The 22,293-nt window shown below is 50.0% G+C and overlaps 1 protein-coding gene and 1 long non-coding RNA gene across 2 annotated transcripts in view; both read right to left on the bottom strand.

Annotated features, from left to right (window-relative positions):
* VAC14 (VAC14 component of PIKFYVE complex) overlaps window positions 1-809 on the bottom strand; it is a 59,553-nt gene extending 58,744 nt beyond the window's left edge. Inside the window, exon 1 of the mRNA XM_064387232.1 lies at window positions 666-809. Coding sequence (XP_064243302.1) covers window positions 666-769 — 104 coding nt within the window. The 5' untranslated portion in view covers window positions 770-809. The remainder of the gene's footprint in view (window positions 1-665) is intronic.
* A 6,661-nt stretch (window positions 810-7,470) lies between these two features.
* Window positions 7,471-22,293, bottom strand: part of LOC135279627 (uncharacterized) — a 63,625-nt gene continuing 48,802 nt past the window's right edge. Inside the window, exon 8 of the long non-coding RNA XR_010346857.1 lies at window positions 7,471-10,192. This is a non-coding gene — a long non-coding RNA (uncharacterized LOC135279627). The remainder of the gene's footprint in view (window positions 10,193-22,293) is intronic.

The following is a 22,293-nucleotide window of genomic DNA, read 5'->3' as shown; positions in this document are numbered from 1 at the left end:
GGCAATAGCAACACTTCCCAGCTCTGTAGCCAGGATCCAGCACGGGACACGTCTGGGTGAGAGGCGCAGGACTCCGGCCGTGCCGCAGCAGAGCAAGCAGGACATTTCCAGGGAATTCCTACAGGGATGCCACTCACGTATTCACCCCGCACGGGGCCGTGCAACTGCAGCGGGCACCCAGGGCAGAATGAGCCCTGTGCCAGGGGCTGCTGGGACGCGCCCCGAGCCAGCGGGTCCCCCCCGGTACCCGGGAGCTGGCACACTCGGGGATGCGCTCCGGCACCGGCGGGACGGGGCTGGCAGACAGGGAGCAGCTCTGGGACAGATGCCTCCTGCCCGAGCACCGCCCGCGGCGCTGTCCCCGGCAGGGTCACCGCGCCACCTCAGCCCTTCCCGGGGCCGCCGGGCCCGCAGGGTGCCGGGCCAGCCCCGGTACCCGGAGCTGAGCGCCATGCCCGCAGTACCCGGCTCCACCGGGCCGCTCCCTCCCGCACGGCTGGACCCGCCCAAGCATCACGGGCCGCCCCGGGGCCGCAGGGAGCCCCAGCACCGCCACACCTCTCCCCGCGCTTCCCGGGACACCGGGCCGGGCTCCCTGACCCCAGCACCGGCGCCGCCCTCATTCCCGCTGCCCTCCCGGTTCCCCGCAGGCTCCCGCCGCTCACTTCTCTATCTCCAGGGCCGCCACCTTCCTCTTCTCGTAGAGTTTGTCGGTGAGCGCCCGCACCACGCCGGGCGTCAGCGGCGACAGGTCCCGCTCCGCGTTCATGGCCCCGCCGCCGCCACCGGCGGCCACGTGACCCCGCCCGCCAGGCGCGCGCGTGACCCCGCCCCGCCGCACAGCGCCCCCGCGCGGCGCGGAGACGCGCGGCACCCCCGGCTCATTAGCCGCCGGCTCATTAACAGGAGCGTCATTAGCGAGAGACGCCTTCGCCCGGGCAGCCCGAGCGGGCACGGGCCGGTCCTGGCCACAGGCTGATGTCTAAAGGGATTTAGCAGCACTTAATCGCTGATTAATTTAACATTTACAAAGTGATTCGACAGACTTTGCTGTAACCCTAAGTCACTCAATTAAGTGTTTACATTAAAGTCATGCACTCACACAGACACACCGGTAGATGTTAGTAAGTATACCCAGTTATACCTATTAAAAATTGCCCTCAAGTGGCAGTGAAATATCTGGATCGAATGCCCTGGTGTTGCTCAGCAGGTGAGGGTTGAGCCTCGAGGTGCCGGGTATTGGTGCAGGCTGCAGCACTTCAGCTTTGCACAGACCGATTGTTTGTGCCTGTCCAAATGTCTCCTGCCCAAAGGATTCCCACTCCAGTGCCAGCACCTCTGACCACCTCACACTTCACTGGGTGTCTCCCGAAGGTGACCAGGACATCTAATTTCAAGCTCCCTGTGGAGTCCTTGGCACATCTGGCATGGAGGTAATTGTACCAAGGGAGAACCAGAGTCCAGACTAAACAGGAGTTACCAGCAAGGGCAGGACTGACAGCAAAAGGGATGGATGTGGTGAGCAGCTGTGCCAGGAATCTGCACCTCACTGTGGATTTATCTGAGGTTTGATAAAGGTAGGAACAGGAGAAGACACTTCCATACCATGGAGCCTTTTCTGCAGGGCCAATGCTCAACTCTCATTCTGTCTGCTTCCAGCCAGCTCCTGCCATGTGGAAAACTCAGCCAAAGAGGGATTTTGGCTTCTGCTGGCAGGCTGTGGGCTCAAGGGCTGCCTGTGTTCAGGCTGGTACCTTCCCACATGCAGCAAACACCTCACAGGGTCCACTGATGGGTGATAACGCCCCACAACTAAACCTACCATGTCTAGAAGAACAAAACAAGCTTCTTACAACTTTGCTAGGAGGAAACCCTGCAAAGATTCCATAAGAAAAGCTTGGGGGACAGAAAGCCCAAGGAAGAAAACCACATCTAATATTTGGCTGCTGCTCGGCCAAGTCAAGAACGGGGCACATGTTTTCCCTCTCTGGATGATCACACTTCATGGTTAATGAATTTACTTTCTCCACAAAAGTGCTCAAAAATAAACTGAGAAAAGGGAACACACAGAGCACAATGACACAGGTGTGAGCAGAGGATGGCACGTGGATTGACACCACAGTGCCACTGGTCCAGCACAGGGAACCCAGCATGTCTCCCTGCTGCAAACACAACACTTAGCACAAAGGTCAAGTAAAATCAGACAGGGAAAAAAAAAAAGGTACTGAAAGTAATGAGCAGAATGTAATTAAACCACAACCAAGTTAATTAAAATGTAGTAAACAGGGATCAAATACAGTCTAATGAAACTGGGACATCAAACATGCCCATGAGAACAAAATGTGAGTTGAGAGGCAGGGCAGAAAATCCCCCACCACCTTTTCTGTGTTGTGCTTAGCTGAAGAGGACAGACTGGTCAGAAAATCACACTGCCAAGAACTCCCTTCCTGGAGAGCAGAAGTCAGTCATTTGCTTTAAAAGAATTTCTGAGACCTGCTCCCAGGTCTGCCATATTTTGGAGGACCTTTCCTTTATGGGACAAGCATTGGTTCCCAGACCAGGCCATTCCCCGAGCAGGTCCTCACGTGGACAGGTACAATGCCATGGTTACAAAGGACCAGAGGGAGTTTCTCTGAATCCCCCAGCAGGTGCCTCTCACAGCACAGAGTGTGCCTGGGCACAGGACCCTCACCCAAGGCAGATGCTCCTCTCCACTGGTAGTGAAGGTCAGGCTTTTGGCTTCAGTTCTATGTGGCTGCAGGAGAGGCACAGAAATAATTTTGGCTGGCACTAACCCATTTCCCACCGGGCAAGCAATGCAGCAAAACACCCACTGGGTTTTCCCTGGCAGCTGCTCCTGTACCCCACAACAAAGCTCCCCCTCACCCCTCTCCATCCCAGTTGATTTAGGAACATTCACAAGAGGAATCTGCTTCAAAGAGACAGAGTCTTCCAGAATAACACTTTAAAATCATTTCACTTAATTGAATCATGCAGTACAGCAGGTAAATAATGAGGCACCAGATGAGACATGGCAAATCCCCTGGCTGCAGTGATAGGAGACATATGCAACAAGCAGAAGCACAGCATGAAAACAATACAAAAGCAAGAAGGCAAAAATAAATCAACACTACCATCAGCAAAGATTATTTCCAAGGACATTTATAAAGGAATTGCTTATTAGGGCAGAAAGCTGACTTCCCTTGTTCCAATTCAGCCACTAAAAGGTTGGGGCCAGGTCAGAGTTCCACTATAGAGGTCCCAGGGCAGAGCAACTGAGCTTCTCTTGGATGAGGGCTCCAACCACTCCCTTAGCATAAAATACCTTAATACACCCCAGGGAATTACCCAGAATCATCTCATTTTACAGAAAAAAGGAGGAAATCATGACTGCTGACGTGCTGGCACAGAAACTACTTCATCTAAGCCATTGTCCTTGGAAAGCCCCAGCTCAGCTGTAGCACATCTCAAACACTTCCAGTTGGCTACCTCATGTTGCCCTGTCTTTACAGTGATTTAGACAGGCTGAAATATCATCCTCATTTTTCTGGCCTGCTCTATATAACAGCAACGACTGCCTCACAGACCATCTCATGCCAAGCATTCCAACGTTTTGCTTACAGATTAAAAAACAGTCTCATGTCTAAAACCACCCTCACTTACTTTACAAAGTGACTCAGGAAGGGTGGGGAGGGCATTCAGGATTGCTCAGACACACTGACCTGCTCTCCCACCTGCAGACCCATTTCCAGCTGGCTTTTATCAAATCCCAACAAGTTTTTTGTCTGCCCCTTCCTGATGCACAGCACCTTCATGAGCAGACCCTGGAATGCAGAGAAAACTTGCCAGAAGCAGGTGGAGAGAGGTGGAGAAAAAAGAGCAGGGCTGTTAGCTCTGCTTGCAGGTCCCTGTTATCTTCTGCCAAATTAGATTAGGGTTTAATTACAACCTAAAGGGGAAATCTAATTTTGATGCTAGAACAATGCATATATTTTTCAATAACAGAGAAATAAGCACATTCCAGTGAACTCTGCGAGGAATTAATTTCCTCTGGGGCCACTTGTTGGCCACTTGCCTGTTTCTCTGTATTCCTATTTTTTAGAACCAATTTAGGCTTTTGGAAATGGGAATGCTGAATCAGTGTTCAGCTTTTAATCACCCCAGCTCCCCCTCAGCTGGCCGTGCTGGACCTGAGCCTGCAGGCACTTGCTCCTCCTGATGCTGAGTCACCTGAGTCTGAGGAGCTGGTGGCAGCTGAGGGTCCCAAGCATCTGGCACGAGAGCAGCCTCTGCTCCAAAGGGCTTGGCATGGCCCCGCTGCTGCCTCTTTCCTGCTGAGGATGCTGTGACAGCTCCCTGTTCTGCTCGGCATGTTAATTAAGCAGGACTGTGTTTTCTCTGGGTCCCTCAGCAGCCACCATGTCACTGTGCATGGCAGAGCTGCAAATGAAGATGCTCTCCAAGCTATTAACACCTCAAATTGCTCATCAAGAGCCCAGCAGAAGGGCAGCATGTCAGATATTATTTCTGGTCCACATTAAGAACTGTTGCTATTCAAAGTGATCAGAATAAACTAATTCAGGCTGACACCAAGGGAATCAGGTATCCAGACTGAGGAAGGTGAGATCAGTAGAACTGAAGCATCCATACATCCACCCTTGCTGGAGCCCATCAGCAGAGCCTCCCAGCATCCATCAGACACACACATTAATTTTGGCCTGGAGAGAAAAATGGGTTTTTTTTCTGCCTGGATTAGACTCTTGTGTGCTTAGATTTTTTTTTTCTTCCAACTGTTCAAGCCATTATTTCTTTTTCACTCTCTAGTCACTGAAATGTCTTGCAGAGAAATCTCTTTCCCACAGAAAAAGTTAAGTCTTTGGGTTGTATCCTGGCCACTCAGCTTCTCTTCCTGTGGCATTACCACAATCTTGGCCTTGGCCAGGGGTGGTTCCATCATGGAGACACCTGGTATTGGGTCTGTCAGGGAAGCTTCTGGCATCTTCTCACAGAAACCACTCCTGTAGCCCCCCCGCTACCCAAACGTTGCCATGCAACCCAGTACGTGCCAGCCTTTCACTAATCTGTAATGCTGCTCAGATTTTATGATTTGGCATGCCACTATGTTTGTGTCAGAGAGGAACCTGCAGAGAAATCACAGTGGGAACTGCATTTCCTGTAATTACATTGCATCCTCACTGCTGGATAAAGTCTGCCTAAAAATGTTGTTGCAACTGCTGGTGTACTTCTATTTTTAATGTTGCTCCTTTTTTTGTTTTTAATGACATTTGAAATTAAGTTATTTTCTCCATGGGGGCTCTGGAGGTCTAGAGGTATTTTGACAACCCAGAAACATTCAATCAAAATAGTTTAAAAACTGAAGAGGATCTTTAGCCAGGCTGATGTGTAGGCTTGCATTTCTGTTTGCTCCTTTAACCCTTTAATTCCAAATTCAGTTCCCCTCAGAGATGGGTAATTTGTTATGTTTTGCATTCTCCTTGGGAATTGACCCTATTTTCTTCCCTCAGGGTTTGAGCTAACCCATGAAATCTAAGGCAGTCTCATGACTTTTCTGAAAGAGATAAGTGAAACTATTTTTAAGTCATCTTTTCAAAAGCCTTTCTATAGAGAAAAGCCTTCCCCGCAGGGAAGGCAGCCCAGGAAAGGAAGGGAAAGAACCCGTGTGCCTGGTGTACTGTTATTTTGCCAGGCACTTTTGAATTTGTTTTGTGTAAAACTCTCTTGAAGTGGCCTGTACATCATCAGGCTTCTGATATGGAGGCACCAAGGACAGAGGCATCAAAGTAATGCAAAGATGAGCACACACACTGTGCCCCATGCCCCTCACTGGGATCTTTTTTCCTCACGTGTTTGTTAGGCTGTGGTTTTCCAGTGCCACCTCCTGCTGCCAGCACACAGTGCTTTCCTCGATGTGTGCTAAAAGCAAGTCCCCTCTGCAGCCTTTTCCCTTTTTATGGACAGATACAACACACAGAACTGTCCCAGCAGAAGACAACCATCAATGTTTCCCCCTTGGAGGCAGAGGCGCGTTTCTTATTTGAGGTGCATTTCTTATTTGAGCATGATGACAAAGCAGAAATGTTCCTTTTAGACCCCTCCAGCATGAGGCTGAAACCAAAGGAGAAGCAGGCAGGGGATGGGCAGATAGGGCAGGCACTGTAGAAGTGCCCAGGCACTGCTTCTGCTCACCGAATGCTGTTTGGTTGGTTTTTTTTTGGCTTTTTTTTTTGGTGCAGACTGGTGCAGGAGCTGAGCATTTGGACAGACTCCACTTCCACTGGCCTCTTGGAAGGCAAGCTCATCTGGAGCATTAAGGAGAACTTTAAGCTGGTGGTCTCCTGCCTGTGCTGCCAAGGGGAGCACGTAGAGCTGGGGATCAGCCCCTGGGAGCTGTGTTTTGGCAGGCACTCTGAGACTTGTGACAAGATGTTTGACTCTGGTTTCAGAGGCACAGATGGAGCTGTTCCAGGGTGCACTCAGTGGTGAGGCTGGTGTGACTGTCCTCCTGTCCCCGCAGGACAGACAGCAAGACCCTGCTGCTGAGAAACCACACCCCACTGCCGGAGTTAAAAGGCACAACTACACCTGCAAAATGTTAACAAAGGACGCTAAAAAGAAAGCCTGGCTAGTGTTCCAGGAACCACATATAGGAAATAGGAACAATTAGTTACATGAACAGGACCTAATATTTGTGAAAGGAAACCAGGCATATGTGGTGGGTGTCACTGTGAGATACAAATATACTGAAGCATCTTTAGAAGAGGCTGCAATGGAAAAGGTGAGGGAATACCAACACCTTCAAAAATAAATTCACAAACTACCAAATGCAGCAGACATTGTACTTACAGATTAAAAACCAGTCTCATCTCTCTCAAAACACCCTCACTTACTTTACAAAGTGGCTGAGGAAGGGCGTTTAGAACGGCTCAGCCGCAGGGACCCGCTCTGCTCACCCGCAGCCCCAGCACAGAGCGCGCTGCGCTACGCTCGGGCTGTGCTCGGGGGGTCCCACAGCGCACACGCCGTGCCCCGGGCCCGGCAGCAGAACTCTGCCTCCACAGAAAGCAGGGCAGTGCAGAGCAGGGCAGGAAAGGGCACGGAAAGGCAGGGCAGGGCAGGGCAGGGCACGGCGGGCCCCTGAGGGCGGCGGGGCGGCGCCGTGCCCTCAGCAGGCCGCGGCCGGGCTGCAGTGGCGGCGCTCGGCCGCACGGGCGCGCCCTCAGCCCGGCTCTGAGGGCAGCGGGAGAGAGCGGCCCGGGCCGGGCAGGGCCGGGCAGGGCCGGGCAGGACGCGGGGCAAAGCCGCCGGCCGGCCGGCTCGCACCCGCCACAGACGCGGCCGAGCTTGCGAAATGCCAGGATGCAAGCCAGAGACACACCGTCACCCCAGGAAAGGGATTTCTGTAGAGGGCATTTGCACAGTGGGAGAAATAAACACGCAGGTGAACAGCACTCGCGTTGTCTGTGTATTTATTGCCTCTCTCCCCACGGTGCTGTGACACAGCAGATGTTTCTTCACCTCTGGAGTGAGTCCAGAGGAGGCCACCAAGTTGATCAGAAGGATGGAGCAACTCTCCCATGAGGAAAGGCTGAGAGAATTGGGATTGTTGAGCCTGGAAAAGAGAAGGCTTTGGGGTGATCTCATTGCAGCCTTCCAGTACCTGAAGGGAATTAACAGGAAAGATGGGGCAAGACTGTTTACAAGAGCATGTAGTGACAGGGTAAGGGGGGAGGCTTCAAACTGAAAGGGAGTAGATTTAGGTATTGGGAAAAAATTCTTCCCTGTCAGGGTGGTGAAGCACGGGCACAGGCTTGCCCAGGGAAGTTGTGGACGTCCCACTTGTTTCTAAGATGTCCTGTGACATCCTAGGGCTGATTTTAAAAGAAGCCTCCTCAGAAGCAGAGAAACTTCATAGGAAAACACTCCAGGCCAAGGCTGAGACTGCAAGGGAGGAAGGCAAGGAACAGAGAGCATCTCCTCTGCCTGCAGAGAGGACCCATCCCAAAAGAGGGGCCAAAGGGCTGTGGAAATACTTCCACCAGCACTGTGGAGCACCAAGTTCCTGACAGAAGCAGGTCAGCCTGGAGCTGAAGGGACTAACAACAGTCAACCCCTCTGTGTTGCTCTCATCCAACCCAGCCACACAAGACAAAACAGATCCAGGCATTAATGTGGGAATTTAATGGGAGCACAGGTGGATTGACACCAGGGAGAAAGGAATCTTTCCTACAAGGGCCAGGACAGCCCTATGACACTTACTGGTCCCAGCCTCTGAAATGTTACAAAAAAAAAAAAAAAAAGTCTCAGCCTGTGTGGTGGTTTCTGAGCCTGCTCAGGACACAGCTTTACACCACTTCCCACACCCACCTCCCAAAATAGAGCAGATAGAAATCACACTGCTTCTGCAAACCTCATGTGAAGAGTCACATGGGATGACATGACCCTGCCAGCTCAGGCTGTGTAAGAGCCACCAGCATCAGGACAGAGAGGTAATGGTAGTGCCTGAGGTCCCTGCAAGCACTGAGGACATGCACCAGAAACCACCAACCTCCTTCCACATTAAATTCAGGAGTTTGATGGAACATCCTGAGTTGGAAAGGACCCAGAAGGATCATCAAGGCCAACTCCTGGACAGTCAACAGTGCTGATACTGCTTCCCTAGAGCACGCCCCCAGGGACCACCCATTAGGCACAGCCAGGGCACTGTGTGAAAACCAGCCTCCCAACAAAGCACCAACTCTTTCCAGGTGATCCCAAGACAAAGCATCGCAGACCACACACCCAGGAGGTATTTAAATAGCCTTACATGATGCACTTTGAATTTCTCCTCCAGGCACTCAGATGCAGATTAAAAGGGCACCTTGGACAGCTCAAGGATGTTGGCAAGATTTGATTTTTGAGTTCACTGAGAGTCCTCAGCTCCTGCTGAAACCCACAGACCACAAGTGTACCATTACTCTCAAAAAGAAAAGTCAGAGAAGAGTCTGAGGCCCCTCAGGCTACATCCAACATGGTTCATGCCTCTCCCAGAGTAGTCCTATGGGATGCAGCTCATCCAATTTTTTGGGATGCAGGTGCTAAAGCTTCTCAGCCACTTGCTCCAAGGTGAGCTGGACCAGCCACAATCAGCACTGCAGGCTGGCACAGCAGGTCCTTGTACAGATCATCCTTAGGCAGCCAGACTTCCCTCTCTTGACAAGTTATGACCCTGGAAATAGTCTCCACTGACTTTACTGTGGTTATTCTGACTTGCACTGATTGCACAGATGACAGAAGCCATTAAATCTTCTCCTTCCTCATGCTTTGCACAGCAGCCAGGGGATTTATAAGCATCAGGTGAGCTCCTGATTCTCTATGAGACAGAAAAATGCTTCTCAATCAGACTCGAGCCAAAGGTCTGAAGAAATCAGTAGCTCCAATAGAAATACAATTTGTAGTCTTTGTTCAAAATTAAACAAGCCCTGACAGCTGTAATTTGGAGGTGCCATTTAAAGAAATCTGCATCAACTACAACCTTAGCAGCTACTTCAAAAATCAGCTCTACGAACAGATGAATATTGACTCCTGTAATGGAGAGCAAAGGAGGAGAGATGTGTTCCAGCTGTCTTTGTGGCCAGGATCTGGATACTCACCATTTTAAGATGTCTTCATGGGGGCAAGTGCTGAGAGCTTGAAAACACAGAAAGTATGGCTGCAAGGGTTACCAGTATGAGGGAGCAGTGGGAAGCCAAAGAGCTGGTTGAGCACAACCACCTGAGAGCAGCTGCTCGCTCCTGGTTGCATCTGACAGGCAAGCAGAAGGCTTCCAGCCATGGAAAGAGAGAGATTCTAAATCTGTCCTCTTCTCAGGGCAAAGGCTGCAGGAGAAGGAAGCTGGATCTCAAAAGCTGAACCCTGAGGACAAGCTCACAGCATAGCTGGCGGGTTCCCTGCCTGCCAGCACTGCTGTCCTTCCACGGGGCCAAGAGCAGCGTGAGAAAAGGAGGGAGGTGAAATGACAGAGCACCTCCTGAAGTCCTCAGCTAAGAGGAAACGCTCCCGCTGGTCTGAACCACTTCTGCTGACCCCCAGAAGGTGTCTCCACCGGCCCGCGCTGATGCGGCCCCAGCCCAGCGCACCCTCCAAATGGGATTCTGCAGCAGGTCACCATGGGCCACGGAAGGAGAAGGCAAAGCTGCAACGATAATGAGCACAAAATGAAAAGCAAACAAAAAAGCGCTTCAGTTTAATATACTTCCTAGGGTCAAATCCCAAAATAAATCAAACGCTGAAGCTCCACCCTGCTGAGTATGCTGGCATTGCCATCCATCTCCTGCCCAGAAGGTGCAGGCATCCTCACCCTGGCAGAAATCAGATAAAGGGTTTGGGGGGCTTTTACCCCATGTAAAAGCCGAGTTAACATTGCTTCTGAGTTACTGTTAAAGGTCACTCATGTGGTACATCAGAATTCCTCCCTGCTTTACCTAGAGCAAGGCAGGCATAGTCCCAGGATGTGCTCACAGTTCAGTGGTCCCACAGAGCTCCTGGAGATGGGAGATGACCAGAGAGGATTGACCTGGTCCAAGTGGCACTGGGGACAGGTGGGTGGTGACAGAGGCCAGCAAGGCAGGAAAGAGGTGACAGTTACCAGTGAGGGGGAACATGCAAAGCAAGCTCCCAGTGGGGAAGGTTTCGTGTGGAGGAGAAGGATGAGTCTCCTGAGGGCAGAGCCACTGAAAAGGCAGCTTTGAGTCAGGCACTGTAGAAAATGCATGGCATGGCAGCTGGGCCCAGAGGACCCCTGGGGAGCCCGACCCCTCGGAACTCCTACCTCCCTCTGCTACATGAAACACACAGTGGAGAGTAAATCAATCCCTGCTCTATCCCACACCACTAATTCTGGGATGGGCATTTATTTCTGTGGCTGCCCTGCTCTTTGCTGCACCCCATTCAATCTCCCTGGAAGCTAAAGCCCTCTTTGCTCTGCTCCTGGCTGCCTCCCTGTCACAGTCAGGGCATACAAATGAATGGTGACACATATCTAACATCCCAAAGTCCCCACACCTTAACCTACCTGCTACTGGTTCTCTGAGTTGGCAAAGACAATACACAGTTATCTGTCAGAGTACAAGGAGCACCTGAATGATGCTCCTCGTCATAAGATTTAGTTTTAGGTTGTGCTCCCTCTCTAGGAACTACCTTGGGCTAGAAGGGATGAGCACAAAAATCCCCAGTGTAGACTTACACTAAAAAACAACGTAAAGACTTGGCACCTGAATTCAAAATTTACCACAAGGGGCTTGAGCCTCTTCTTCTAAGAGTTTAAAGATTTCTCAGCCACTCTCTGAAGACAGGGAGATACCAGAAAAGAACACAGCCATACTAGAAATGGCAATTTTTGGCAGAGCTGTGCCAGGAGTTCAGATGGATTTTCTCTTGGGAAAGCTGTTTGAAGCACAGCTTGCAGGAAGCAGGAAAAACATGAAGGGCGAGAAAAGATGGAAAAATTAAGAGAATGAGGTCTGGGAGATTATGTCACCTTACCCATCACTGACACATTCAGTGAGGGCTGTTCCTACCAACAAACCAAAAACAAACATCAATGTTTTGTTTTACAAACAATAAAGCGTGGTAGAAACAGGCCTTGAGCCTCCTGCACCTCCTGCCCAGAGGGAATACAGGCAGGAGCCATCCAGGCAGCACTGGCAGAATGGTTGGATAGGGAGAGGGATGCCCTCTGCAGAGCCAATGTACCTTGGGCTCCTACTGTGAGCCTTGGCTAATGAAGATGTGCAGAAAACAAGGGCAGAAACTGGTGGGGTTGGCCGAGTGGTTCCCGTGGGAAAGGGTCCCTGAGGTGGGGGTCCTGAGCCAGCACCCAGCAGCCAGCTTAGAACTGGTGAGGACCAGGGGAATCCGACTGTTTAATGAAAACAAAGCATCACGAAGGCCCGAGGTGCGTGTTGACGCAATGTGATCTCTGCCCAGTGCTCTCTGTCAAAAGCCTGCAGCGCAATGAAGGCGAGGGCTGGCTGAGGTGGGATCCCGGGTCTTGCCACAGCCCCCTCGCAGGGCCAGGGAGGTGGAGTGTGAGTGCCCGTGCTTTTTTGTTTGCTTCAACACATGAAGGCGGTCTGACATCTTTCACCACAAAAGGTGGTGAACTATGCCCGGGCAGGGCAGAGCCAGAGGAACCTCTGATGGAGGTCTACAGTGGTCCTGATCTGCAAACTGGTTGTCTGACCCCTGTCTAGGGGTGAAAGACTAATCGAACCATCTAGTAGCTGGTTCCCTCCGAAGTTTCACGAGGGAACCACAATAGCTGGACTTGGCAATGTGTAGTTTTACCTGGTAAAGCGAATGATTAGAGGTCTTGGGGCCGAAATGATCTCAACCTATTCTAAAACGTTCAATGGGTAAGGGGGCTGGCTCGCTGTTGTGGAGCCACACTGTGGAATGCCAAGTGCTCAGGGGGCCACTTCTGGTAAGCAAACTGGCACTGCGGGATGAACCAAACCCAATGCCTGATGCCAATGCTCATCAGAGCCCAGAAAAGGTGTTGGTTGATCTAGACAGCAGGACGGTGGCCATGGAAGTCAGAATCTGCCAATGAGTGTGTAACAACTCATCTGCTAAATCAACTAGCCCTGAAAAACAGGCTGCTTCCCAGATTTGCAGCTGAACAGTGCTGGCAGAGCAAAGAGAATGTTTGCTGACTGGCTCCAAAATCAGAAAGCAATCCCTACCCAACATCCTCCACAGCTTGATCAGGGCATGACTGACAGATTAACATCTCCTTGGCTTGGTCCTGATGGCACAGTACAAAGCCAAGGACATAGTTAAGCACCTGCCAACACTTGGGATGTACAGTTCTTTTCCCCTAGGCAATGCTTTCTCCTTTACCTTCTGTACCCTCAATTTACCCCTCCAAAATCCAGTCCAATGAGGAATGACAGCTCTTAGGTTCTCTCACTCTCTGACACAGGCAGTCACCTGGTGATCCTCCAGCTAGCTCTCACTCCTGGCCCGTGCCAAGAGTGGCTGCCCCCTGCCTGCCCCTGGGGTGGGTCTGGGTGGCACCAGAGCAGGGCTGCCCAACTCCCAGACACAGCAAAGCTGCTCTGTGTGGTTGCTGATAGGAATCACAAGTTGAGGAAGCCAGAACAAATCAGACAAGAGGGGCCACTTTATAAATTCTCAAGAGGCTTTAAACGCTGAGAAAGTCTAAGAAAAGTGACAAAACTCCAACAGGGTAACAACAATTTAAGAACAGGGGAGGTACTAAGGGAGGATAACCAACAGTAGAACAGCAGGGGAGGAACACAGGGCGGGGATCAGATTCTAGGTAACCAATAGGGGATAGCATGGGAGGGGATCAGGCTTGGCACACCAATGGAACTTCGAGGGCAGGGTGATAGACAAGGAAGGTTCTAGAGAAAGGGGTGGGGTTACATTTGATGAACAAGGGAAGAGGGCAGTACTTGCAGGATTGGCAGGGAAGGGTCTGGAAATCAGGGAGGGGCAAGGGAGATTGACATGGGGACTGACATAAGATTAGGTGGGAAAATAGTAGTAAACAATTTCAGGGCAAAACCATTGGGGAAACCAAACAGGTACATGAACAAACTACAACAGAAAAACAATCTACCACAACTCTCATTCGAAGGAGGCGGCTGAGGCTCCCCAAACCCACATGTGAGTTAAAGTGACTCCCATGCAGCTGTTCTGGGCTCCAGCTTCTGTGCAATGTCTCGAGTCAAAGTCCTCCTGGTGTGTGACAGTGGGTACCAGCCCTGAGGCAGAAGAAGCTGCCTCAAACATGCTGTAATGCTCCCAGAGCTCAACCAGAAGGTGCCATGTGCAGGCCTGGAGGCAGGCTGGATGACCTGCTAGCCAGAGAGCTGGGAAAAGAGCAGCACCATGCTGGAAGAGGCAGAGAGATGGAAGGTGCATGGTGACCATCACTATGCTGAAGGTACAAAAGAAGTCCACGGACACACTGAACACAGGAAACCATCACCACCCATCTTTGTCCCAACAAAGCATCACTGTCTCACATCTCATGTCCTGCTTTGTGTCTCTACTACAGACTTGGTTACAATACACACTCACTGACCTTCTTGGTGAGCATCTTATTTTCATTCTGTCTGAACGAAGCAAGTAGCAAATTTCCAAATCTCTTTTGCTTCAGCTCCCCAGTACCTCTGCCTATGAGTTCAGAGACTCTCTACAAGCTGTTCATGGCAGTCACATGGCCACCCCAGAGGTGATCCCTGCCCAGCACCCAGCACTTGCTCCAAGAACCTCCAACTCTGAGAAACAGGAAACAACTTCTCTGTTATACTGAGCAAACCACTCTCTGCTGCTGCCAAACCTCCTGCAGCTGAGGGACACAACAGGAGGTATCTTTCCTTCATAACTTAGCCCTCCTTTTCTAAGTTACCCAGGGGATGTACGCAGGGAAATAGCACCTGTGAGGCTACCAAAGCCCAAAACATAGGGCTCTAAGGAGCTGAGAGCACCAGGGGCAAGAAGGGGGTGGGCACTACTGTCACTCATCTGAGACTCCCCAGCACCAGGGGCATGGGGGATAAATGCATTTCTGATGGATGTTCCCAATGTTCCTGCCTCTCCCCGCCAGTGGCTGACAGAGCACTGCTGTCAGATTTCTGCCTTGCACTCTTTTTCACTGTCTGCATTTTCCATTTCTTCCTTGTTATAAAAACAACAAAGCAAAATCCCATCAACTATAACACAGAATTGGTTTTTCTGGTCAGCACCAAGGCTGGGATGTGGCTTGCAGGGTCCCTGCAGTGACACCTGCCTGGGGACATGCAATGAGAGATGACAGAGACAGGAGAAATCACTAATGCTGTAGGAAGAACCACTTGGGAGGAGAAAGGCTCCTGTTCAAAACAAATTTTGGCCAAGAAAATCCTGAACGGAAAGAATAATTTTCTGTATTATTCAACAAATCCTTTCCCCAAATAATCTACTGGCAATTAATTACCCTGGATCTGTAACCAAGATATTCCCACTGACCAGAGATGTCAGATCAACACATGAAGTGGTTTGACTTGTGCCACAGAGGTGCAGAGCTCCCTGCTGATCCATCCTGGCACGTGGACTGCTCAGTGCCTGTTAGCTCTGTCCCAGAGAGGAAACATATCTTGCACAGAGAGGACAAAGAGGTGATGCAGGAGCAGCAATGATCAATGCAGATGACAAGGCATGGGTCCGGTCCTGAATAAAGGATGAAAGCTCTCTAGAGAAAAGCTACATTTGGGGATGAGCCTTTTGCAGCCTTTGTCACAGATCTCTAAGAATATCCTTGTATATCCTTTGTATTGAATGTCTTCCTTTTGAGGGGAAACCCAAAGAAAGCTTAGGAGATGGTTACTGGTCTTAGAAAGGGGACAAATGAGACTTTCAAGAAGAAACCTTGAAGGTAAAAAATGGGGCAAAATATTTGAATTGGACTCCAGATTTAGTATCTCCTGTGGGGAGACCATGAAAATCCATTTCAATGCTACAGAAAACCTCTTGGTGCAAAGGCTTAACTCAGCTTTGAGCTATCAAAGATCCAAGGGGTGAAGAGAGTCTGTCTCTAACCCTGTAGGTGTAGACAAAGAGTAACCACAGGAGACTCAGGGCTCCACAGTGTCAGAGAACAGGCATGGATTGGCATGGATTGGGCATGTCCAACCACACAGCAACAGCTGGACTCTGCTGCTTCTACCTCTAAGCGGCAGCAGGGACTAGAGAGTGAGGAGGAAAAAGTGGCTTGAACTGCTGGGGGAAAAAAAAAAATCTAAGCACACAAGAGTCTAATCCAGGCAGGAAAAAAACCCCATTTTTCTCTCCAGGCCAAAATTAATGTGTGTGTCTGATGGATGCTGGGAGGCTCTGCTGATGGGCTCCAGCAAGGTTGGATGTATGGATGCTTCAGTTCTACTGATCTCACCTTCCTCAGTCTGGATACCTGATTGCCTGGGTGTCAGCCTGAATTAGTTTATTCTGATCGCTTTGAATAGCAACAGTTCTTAATGTGGACCAGAAATAATATCTGACATGCTGCCCTTCTGCAGGGCTCTTGATGAGCAATTTGAGGTGTTAATAGCTTGGAGAGCATCTTCATTTGCAGCTCTGCCATGCACAGTGACATGGTGGCTGCTGAGGGACCCAGAGAAAACACAGTCCTGCTTAATTAACATGCCGAGCAGAACAGGGAGCTGTCACAGCATCCTCAGCAGGAAAGAGGCAGCAGCGGGGCCATGCCAAGCCCTTTGGAGCAGAGGCTGCTCTCGTGCCAGATGCTTGGGACCCTCAGCTGCCACCAGCTCCTCAGACTCAGGTGACTCAGCATCAGGAGGAGCAAGTGCCTGCAGGCTCAGGTCCAGCACGGCCAGCTGAGGGGGAGATGGGGTGATTAAAAGCTGAACACTGATTCAGCATTCCCATTTCCAAAAGCCTAAATTGGTTCTAAAAAATAGGAATACAGAGAAACAGGCAAGTGGCCAACAAGTGGCCCCAGAGGAAATTAATTCCTCGCAGAGTTCACTGGAATGTGCTTATTTCTCTGTTATTGAAAAATATATGCATTGTTCTAGCATCAAAATTAGATTTCCCCTTTAGGTTGTAATTAAACCCTAATCTAATTTGGCAGAAGATAACAGGGACCTGCAAGCAGAGCTAACAGCCCTGCTCTTTTTTCTCCACCTCTCTCCACCTGCTTCTGGCAAGTTTTCTCTGCATTCCAGGGTCTGCTCATGAAGGTGCTGTGCATCAGGAAGGGGCAGACAGAAAACTTGTTGGGGTTTGATAAGACCCAGCTGGAAATGGGCTGCCCCAGTGTACAGGGCTTGTCTCCTAAACCTTTCTCAGAGCTATTGTTGATTTACAGCTCCCAAGAGGCTGTGTCCTCTGAACAAAACTGTTTCTGGATGAGCTCAGTTCCTTGTAACAGCAGCACTTTGATGCCCAGTGGTTAACTTGGCTTGGTTTCCTGGGGCATTGCGGAAAAACCATTTGCTTCTGTCATAAAAACTGCCCAGCTCAGACTTCGGCACACTGCAGAGAGGTCACACACAGCAGGAACTGCCAGAAATGTGTTTATAACATGTGCCCCAGTATGAGTGCAGGATTGCTCTTGGGTTTGGGAAGCATAATCCAGCCCTGGATCACCCTGCTTCCAGGGCTGTTCAGATGGCTGCTCCCACAGCATCTGCAACCATTCCTAAAGCTGTAGAACCTGCTGATACACCAAAGAGCTGCTCTGTGAAGGTGAGTATGGTTCAACAGGCCAAAATTCGTCTCACCAAGGTGGCCTTTTCCTCAGGCCACAGATGTCTAAGAAAGCAGCTTTCCTTCCCAGCGGAACCAGTATGGAGGCTACACCAGCATCAAACTGATAGAAATCACCTATTCCCTGAGCTTCCAGCCTAATCACAGCTGACCAGTGTTATTTCCACAAGGAAAACTCAAAAACACTTTTTCAAATGCCAGGCAAACAGCCTTGGTCTTTATGAAGTACAGGACATGAGAAGAAGAGCTTTAAGCTGGAATGACCAGTGGTACTGGGCAGGAATTGGGCTGCAGTTGGTCATCTCCACATCCAGCACTTGTTCAGTGTCATTCATGTTGCAGCCAAAGTCCATGGCCTTGGTCTGGAGATGGAGATTCGGGAAGGAGACTTCTCCTCGAGCAGTGATCTGCTCCTCATGAGGATGCTCCATGAAGCACATCCTGACAACCCTCTCTGCCACCCAGCTGTTCAGATTGTTCTCATAAACTGGATTAAACTGTATGCAGACATGAAGTTCCTCCCGTACATCAAGCTTCATGGCCTGCAAGGAGATATAAAGCATTAATCACCTTTGTGATCAAGTCCCAAGGTCTCACAGCAGGAAATAGTAAACATTCCAAGTGTGGCCCCAGCGTGGGCTTCTCAGTTCACCCTCATTTCTTTACAGTGGGGATCTGTCTGCAGAGGCACCATGCTCTGGTCTGAGATTCTCTCAGGCTCACGTTTCTGTGCTTGGCAGCAATGCAAGGGGATGGCTGCTGGAGAGCTGGGATGCCTTTCAGAAGACATGTTACTGCATGGCTTGCCTCAATGTGCTTTCCTGCTCCCTTCTCCTCATGTCTTAGAGCCAGCATGGATGTTCCCAATTCGGGTGAGATTTTGCTTCCTTCAGCAGCTCTGCTGATTCAGTTCAGGCCAATCCACTGCTGACACTATAGAATAAACTTCTCAACTTGAAAACCTCCCAACAGAAAAGCACCTCGTCCCTTCTTCTTCAAACCCCACTGAGTGAGCCCACAGATGCTCACCTTGGAATCTGCAGCAAGGGGCTGCTGGTCCACATTGCAGAGACTCAAGAGCCAGGACAGCACTGGCTTGCTAAAGAAACAGGACACTAGGAAAAATAATCTCAAGTAGTCATACTTCCCTTCCCCTTCCCCTTCCAGAGCATTTCACATTTTTCAACCCCCAAAGACATACAAGTCTGACAGATGTGTCAGTTACATATTCAGTGTGGATCCTGCTTGGATTTGCATGCCTGGCTTCTCCCATGCCTTTGTGTTACAGAGACCTTCACTCCACAAAAAGTGCAGAAAGAACCACCAGGGCACTTTCAAGTCTTCCCTCTCTTCATGCCCAGACACAGTAACTGACCCTGTGAAACACTGGGGGGACCTTTCTGACAGCTGCTTCTCCTCTGGGAAGAGACAGACTTCTTGTTCACTCTAATGCTTTCAGTTCCCTTAGGCAGAGTGCTTGGCATGAGATGATGTGGAAGGCAGTAGCTGTTAGAGCAGAGCAGCAAAATGAGGATGATAGTTTAGCCTGTCTAAATGGCTATGAAGACATTGAAGAGCAACATTAGGAAGCCAACTGGAAGTTATTGAGATGTGCAACAGCTGAGCTAGGGCTTTCCAAGGACAAGAGCTTAGATGAAGCAGTTCCTGTGTCATCAAGTCAGCAGTCATAATTTCCTTGTTTCTGTAAAATGAAGTGATCTTGATGATGCCTACAGAAATTTGTAGGAACCAATTTAAAAAAAAAGAAGAAAAAAATTCCATATATCAAGGGGAACAGGTGATAGGCGGGTCAGTGCTAGCAAACCCTCTTTGGAAGTGGTGGGGAAAGAATCCATACTAAAGCCCAAACAACCCAAAAAGCAAGCCTGCCTTCAGGTAAGGAAGGGATCACTTGTTCCTAGGATGCCCTGTGGCCTTCTAGGGTTTCTAAAGAAGCTTCCTTAGGAACAGAGATGGCTTGCACTTCACAGGAAAACACCATGCTTAAGCTGGATACCCAAGACCTTTTCCTGATTTCTCATGGTTTTGCATTCCCAAATGCCTCAGTTTTTTTCTCACTCCTCTCTCTGACACAACACCACAACCCAGCTCCTTCTCAGAGCCCACAGACTTGACAGTCATCTGTGCTGCATATGCAATGCAGGGAGCTGGGCTGCTCACCAGCCTGATGACTATGAATCTCTCTGGACCCAAGGGGAATGAAAAGCCCACACCCAGAGGTGTCAGGCTCTGACTGAGGGAGCCAGGTAGCCACAGCTGACATGGATGTCAGATGCCATTTAGGCTTTCCAGGCAAGACATCCTCACCAGTGCCCTGATCACTCTATTTCCCTGTCCAGCCAAACCTTTGGGCATGGAACTGCTCAGTGACAGATCCACTGCAGGTGATTGGGCAAGTTTTCCTCAAGTTACCACTGAGGCAACCCTTTCTCAGAATAGCAGTATAAGCAGGAGCTTCATGCATACACATTTCACAGTCACTTCCACATGTGTGCCCAGTGCTCCTGGAGCTAGGGAATGCACACCAAGGTTAGCTGGCATTTTCTCTGTAGAGTTGCATTCCCCCTGGGAGAAAGGCACAGAGATGAGAACACCCATGACTCTGCTATTATCTCCTCTGAGCTGCTCTCTAAGGGTGCTGCAAAACCTGGCTGCCCTTGGGACACCAGGGCTGGCTGAGAGACTGGGGTGAGTGGTTATGGAAATATTGGCAAGTGTCAAGTTGTCAATTATAATGATCCCTGGGAACATTTCCCATGTGGATGGACACCACACTGATCATTAGAGCTGGCACACTGTGTTTGCCTCCTCCAGGACTCAGGGCTACACCAGTCCTCTGCTCATGTTTGTTTGTGGAGGAAAAGTGATGCTGCTCCCAGACACTCCCACCCTTCACATGCTTTTGTTTTACTTCTTGCTTCTCCTGAATAAAGAACTTGGCATTTGTTTAATTTACTTCCTGCCTGGCTTCTAGTCTTTAGTCTAACTTACTTTCCCTGCCCTTCCTTTCTGCCTTAGCACACAACACTGGTAACCTCCTGTTTGCCCCAAAGGAGCAGTATTTCCGTCAGCCTGTATTTTGGGATCAGCACTGGGTTTTGGTAGCTATGGAAACACAAAAAAGCCTTAGCAACTGATGGTGACCAGCAAGGAAAGCAACTGGTGCTGCCATGGAAACCTGTGGCCTTAAAACAGTTTCTTGAAGTCACTTGCTCCTTTTCCCAGGCAAACGTCAATGGGCTGCAGACGAAGCCCCAGTGGAGGGGATCTGACGGGGAAGGCTCAGCCCTTGGCAGGGGCCTCACCTGGGCAGTGCTGGAGCAGCCTTCCAGCACCATCTCCACAGTCTGGCCCGGCCTCAGGTCCACCATCAGCAGCTGCAGCTTAAACACAGGGCTGCCAGCTCTGGCATCTACTCTGGTGCCACTGAGGGCAGGGGAACAATGATGATGCTGAAATGTGTTGAAAGTTTCTGTGGTCCAGTACAGCTGATGGATGTGTTGTCCTTTGTTTGTCTCTCGGAACTGGTAACAGAAGGGAATGAAGCTAGAAGAGAAGCAGAGATGGAGAATGTCACAGAAGCTGCTCTTTCTATGTGGTCACTCAGTTTCAGCACTCTGGTGAGGTTCCCTGACTGCACACTCTGCAATAAAACTTCCACCCAAAAGGCTGCCCAGGCTCAAAGCTTAAGCCACAGCCAGGTCTTGGCTGCCCCAGAGTTTATCATCATCCAGCAGCTGCTCTGTTTGCATAGAGCCAGGGAAAGTCTTCATAAGAAGCAACTTCTCAGTTGCTGCCTCATCTCAGAGCATCACCAGCTGCTTAACACCGTGAGGGTTTTTCCAAGGTGCTTCCTGCAGGTCTCACTGTATCAGACACTGACCTGGCTGCAGGCAGAGGGAAGAACAGCTTCACTGCCATTTCACCTTTCCCTTGGGAGCTGCTGCCTCACCTGGCTTCCTCTGAAGAGGCTACTGAGGAGCTGCAGGGTATAGAGACTCATCTGGTGATCTGAGCGCCACTTGCCTCACTGCTGGTGCCACAACACCCCCCATCCCCTCAGCTCTTAAAGACCATCCAACCCAAATCACTCCCAACATCTCACCCTTTGCCAGAACAGTGCAGCTGGGTTTGTGTTTTACAAAGCAAAATGAACTGTGGCAACACAGGGTCAACAGAAGTTTCCCCAGTATGAAGACAGCAGCAAGACCAGTCTGGCTACTGAGGGAATGGAGTGACAGCAAGAGATTAATAACTCCAGCTAGACAGAAAACAAAATGAATGTTCAATGGAAATTGATTCCTTCATGTAAAGAAACCCTAACTGCAGGCTAGTCTGGAGCTGTTATTTTACTCTCAATAAATTTGAGCATGATCAGGAAACAAATTGTTCCTGGAGCAGTTACTGGTTTTTTGAAAGGCACAGAAAATGTGGCAGCAGAAGTGATGGTATAGAAGAAAGTTGTTCTGGAAAACTGTTAAGAACTGATGTGTACCAGCTTAGTGGTTTATGTTGGAGACAGCAAGGGATGAAAGCTTGGAGAAGCTCTGGGTAGGTGAAGCATTTGTGGCTCTGGGAACACCCAGTGTTCCCTGGGTCCCATTTCAGCTGACCCAGTAGTAGCTCTTGCAGCTGACAGCCCTGGCAACGACCCTAAACCAAGCAGGTGGGCACAGATGGGAAGAGGCAAAGCACAATGACACCATGCAGACTGACATTGCCCACTGTCTTGTATAGCCAGCTTGTAGCTGCACAGAGCACAGGACATGCTGGACTAGGGTTCACCTCCCTACAATGTCCTTGTATATGTGGATGGCTGGTTGGTATATATTTACCCCCGCAAAATCTATCCTAAACACCTAAAGTAGGATTAATCTACTCTTTCTACTGAAAAATTTAAGTGTTGGGAAAACTGTGGACCCTCTTTGCAGTCAGAGAAAAGAACAGGCACCTCGAGAAGACAATTCTCAT

The sequence above is a fragment of the Passer domesticus genome, chromosome 12, assembly GCF_036417665.1.
Source record: "Passer domesticus isolate bPasDom1 chromosome 12, bPasDom1.hap1, whole genome shotgun sequence".
NCBI classification, from domain to species: Eukaryota; Metazoa; Chordata; class Aves; order Passeriformes; family Passeridae; genus Passer; species Passer domesticus.
This window is presented reverse-complemented; position numbering and strand designations above follow the sequence as displayed.